The sequence below is a fragment of the Citrus clementina genome, unplaced genomic scaffold, assembly GCF_000493195.1.
Source record: "Citrus clementina cultivar Clemenules unplaced genomic scaffold, Citrus_clementina_v1.0 scaffold_9, whole genome shotgun sequence".
NCBI lineage: Eukaryota > Viridiplantae > Streptophyta > Magnoliopsida > Sapindales > Rutaceae > Citrus > Citrus x clementina.
Genome location: NW_006261964.1, coordinates 4,908,562 through 4,913,095, shown reverse-complemented (window position 1 = coordinate 4,913,095; position 4,534 = coordinate 4,908,562). Strand labels below are relative to the sequence as shown.

Below are 4,534 nucleotides of genomic sequence, written 5' to 3'. Positions count from 1 at the left end.
ACATTTTTACAAAACGATTATTTGAGCTGCTTATAGATAACTGATTACAAAACAATAAAGAGTTTCATGCATTGGAGTTCAAAAATTTTTGACATTTTCTAGCAGCTAACAAACGTGTATACTAGAGAACGACTCGTCATAGAAGTAACTTTTTTTCTTTTTAATTTTAGTTATTGAAAACTTAAAAGACAAAAGAATGGTCTTTACATATAGAATGGTACCTACAAGTTGCAGGAATGACAGAGATGAAGAAATAGTTGTAATTGTCTAATAAGGCAAGGTATCTTGGAAATTTCAGCATGTGGCACATGAAAAGAGTTCAGAATTCAGTCTCATACATGAATGACTTGCCGCTTACATCAAATTCAAGTACGCAATAAAGTCGTAAGCACTTATAATTAGTCCTTTTTGAAACAGAAGAGAAACATCAGATTAATTTGGTTAATCAGAATAGATGAAAGAAGCCCTATTGGGCGGCACAAATACAAATATAAAGCTCCATATGACAAAAATTTTAATAACAACAAGATTACATTTATGCTTAATATACATGATGTATTTTTTTAACTAAACTATCCTCCTATGAAAACAATTATTCTGCTATTAAACTGTAATAATCGTACAAGAGAAATTTTTATTAGTCTGATCCAATTTTAACATTTAACTACTGATAACATCAACTATTGTAGGTGAAGATCTCATTCAATTTAGAAATAAAATTATTCATAGCATACGTAAATACACCTCAAAGGATGATATCACTTTAATTAAATGTTTAATCAAGTTTGGCCAAAAAGGGCGAAACAAATTTTGTTCATTTACGATGCGAATGATAGAGTGTCTCTTCTTATCTCCTACCATTCAAACAAAACAAAATAAAATAAAATAGTAAATTGTTCTAAGAGATGGATACTTAATCAAGTTCTTGTAATTTGATGTTACAGACATTAAAATGTCAACTCTAGCTAGATATACTGACATTTTGTTTAGGGCATATTTCGAGGATTGTTATCATCTATATAATGCATTAGCAAAGTATGCTTATTGTTGTCTGAATGGAAGAAATCCCAAGCCAATTTGGTTATTATCTTTTAGACTTAGATTAATAAAAATTTTCTATTTAAGAAAGAAAAAAAGGTCAATTCTAGGCAGATATATTGCCAATAAAAGGAGAGCTCAAACAATATTATTGTACACACATTACAGAGATATTTATTATAAAAGGCCAGGATCATGTATATAGGTGATTATTTTAGAGGTAGTTAATTGATTGCTCATCAATTTCTCTGCATTTTGATCATGTTAATTAATATCAAATGAAAGTTTGATAGAGAATAACCATTGGTACTCTCGATCAATGACACAACTCCGAAAACCATCTTTATTATCTAAATTAATTAAATTCTATGTATAGCAATTCAAAATATAAGGTTGAATTAGTAATCTTAATGATCTTTATTTGCATAACCCGATTAGGGTATGCACAACATTCAGCATTTAGATCAGTTATCACCATTAGTAATCTTAATGATCTTTACTAGCAATTAACCAATCAAAAAACCCAATTGGGTTGGGCCAACTGGATCTAAAGATCCAAAATTGGCCCAAATTACACTAAATGATTATCAAAATAATTGCTTTGGTAAACGGCTGATCCGCAACATTGTTTTCGTGGATCCTAAGTACCCTATCAGATGTTGTTATATATTATATGTACGAAAGAATAAACAATACAATTTCAAAGAAAAGATCAATCAGTTGACAAAGTCACTTGTAAATTTGTCCGAGTCGCGAAACGACAGTACCACAGAATTTTAATTACACTAATTAACCTTTAAAATCAAGCTGATGAGGCTGTTCATGATTGATGCCTTTGAAAGCAAAAGCTTTATCCATCATTTACCTAAAATATGTTTTTAATTTTCTTTTAAGTTTTAATGTAGGCTATGTAGCATTAGCCAACAACATCAACATCTACATCCTTTTATATGTCGTTGAAACAACAACCTTCTATAGGAAAATCCATTTTAAGTTCTAACAAATGGGAAAAAAAATTGGGAGTTAAATTCAAGATCAAATTTTATTTAGTTACTAATTTCAATCCAGCTGACCTTGGACCGTGCTTTCTAGGATTAATCAATGAACACAAATAGTTTAATCCGGCTTGCTTTGTGGTAGCAAAGTATTGAAATCGATTAGAAACATTCCAAGTTTCAATTTTAAATTGACCAATAGAAAAATGATCCAAGATTTAGATATATAGGGTTCAATTAATCAAAAAGAGTCTTGATGTATGAATTTTTGCCGCAAAGAAGGTACAAAATGTCTGGGAGTTACCGTAGTACACCTAGCTAATACAGCAGTTACGTTGTTGTCATTGACGCCCTTCTCCTTCCATTTGTCAGACATTGTATCTTATTAAGCTTAAATTATTATTTTGTTACTACGATCGACTACAATAACAAATCTTGAGTTATGTGTAACGGCAGCCGATTTGATTGAGGAAATGGTCAATGCTTAATTAATCTTCTGCCGTCTTAAATTCAAAGAACAACCAGCTAATAAGCATGTAGCAATAAGATTGTTGATCACTACAGGACATATATGTGTTCGGGACTTTTGCATTAAAGAAATTATCTAGTGATTTACATCCGTTTACTCTTTTTGAACTGCTCATCCCTGCCCTTCTCATCTCTGTAATTAGACATTTAGTGAGTCAATAATTTAGGCTTTTGCATTAAATGAAATTATGAGATCGGAACATATGGATAATTTGAAAAATAGGACTTAGTATTTGATGGAGGTAGATGTTGACATGAAATAATGCTTAATAAGTTACCCTAGATATAGCATCCAATGTACGTTCACACAAAAATAATGCCTCTTAAAATTTTTGAGAATCAACGAGTTGATGATACCAAGAAGTATACTGGGTTGTATAATTTTCAACTAGTGCTGATCTTTTAATTCTGATGGTTAGTTTCATTGAAAAAGTTATATTCAGTAACCCTTCCTTACTAGCAACTAACCATATGGAGTAAATTGTGAAAAATAACTCTGTTTCTGTATAATTTTCTTTGTTTTCTTGTAGTCCATAGTTCTTAACATCGCTATTCCCTCTATTATATATGAGATAGTGTTCACATGTGCATAATATCATATTGCAATGACAGTTTCATTATTTCTCTAGAATTTGAAAGAGAATTACTTTTCCTAATTTCTGCTCCTTTTTTAATATATAACATTGTCTTATAAAATAATATTAGTGGCCAAATTTTACAAAATATATAGGATGTGCGTTCTAATTGAGTCATGGAGAGACTTGAGAGACTTGCCAAAAAAGTGTCGTATTAAGAAAGTTGGCTAGATGCAGTATGCATGAAAGCTACATGAGCATAATAAGTAAGCAAATCAAAGTTATAAAGAGATATATGATATAGAGAACAGAGAGAGACAGATTAAAAGGAGTTTAAAATTTACCAAAGATGGATCCAACCACAGCCGACTCAATGCAAAATTCCAAAAGGAAAATGCCAAGGAAGTGTCAATGAACAAAGCCAATGTCATCAACTTGCCCTTAAAGCTTCCCTATTTCCTCTCTCTCTCGCCACCCATTTTCACATTTCATAAATTTTTAATTCTGCAAAAATTGTAGCGCAAATTATCTAGGGTTTTGGGCATGGACTCATCACAGAAACAAGTGGGTTCCGATCACTCATCAAGTGATGAAAACGAAGTCAAGGAATTAGACACATCAAGTGCAAAAAGATCATATGAGTGCACTTTCTGTAAGAGAGGCTTCACCAACGCTCAGGCTTTAGGTGGGCACATGAACATACACCGCAAAGATAGAGCCAAGGCCAAGCAAACTACTGGTCCTTCTTTTATTACAAGCAATCCGATGCTGATTCATGAAGATTACATGAACCCTAGATATATTGCACCGATTTCAAGTGACACATCAAGGCACTCTCCGGTTTTTGAGTCTCAAAGGAACTATCTCAGGTACTACCAACCATCAGCATCTAACCCTAGAAACCCTCCTGCTTACAATGTTCCGAGGTCAGAGTCTTTGAGCATGATGAATGAAGATCAGCTTTTGGGTGCCAATTTGAGCCTGGGAATTGGCCCTTCATGCGTTGATGAAGATAATGAAGTGATGAGGAGGGGAACTGTGGAAGAAGCTGGACTCGATTTGGAGCTTCGTCTTGGTCGTAATAGGTAAGCTACTGTTTCATCATTATACATATATGGTTATAGTGTACATAGAAGGAATTCAATCAAAGGATTCCTGTTTCATTGAGCCAAATTTGAAGTATATATTTTGTATGGGGTGTTTATAGAGAGAAGCTTTGGCATTGCATTATTAAACCCTCTCTTTTTTGGGTCTTCTTAATGAATCATATGATAATGTCTATTCTTCTGTATTGGTCAATTGAAAAGCTGCTTCAAATATCGGTGAAACTCGGGTTTCCATTGATGGAAGTGCATTAATAAGAATATGGCATATTGCAGATTCAACAATGTGACCGAG

The 4,534-nt window shown here is 32.8% G+C and overlaps 1 protein-coding gene across 1 annotated transcript; it reads left to right on the top strand.

The window, feature by feature from the left end:
- The first annotated feature begins 3,679 nt into the window (after window positions 1–3,679).
- Window positions 3,680–4,298, top strand: LOC18032185 (transcriptional regulator SUPERMAN). The gene has a single exon (XM_024191779.1). The coding sequence runs from the start codon at window positions 3,680–3,682 to the stop codon at window positions 4,223–4,225; it is 546 nt and encodes a 181-aa protein (XP_024047547.1). The 3' UTR covers window positions 4,226–4,298.
- The last annotated feature ends 236 nt before the right edge of the window (window positions 4,299–4,534 follow it).

Excerpts from the sequence above, each read along its gene's own strand:
- LOC18032185 (XM_024191779.1), top strand. The coding sequence starts at position 3,680 with ATGGACTCATCACAGAAACAAGTGGGTTCCGATCACTCATCAAGTGAT.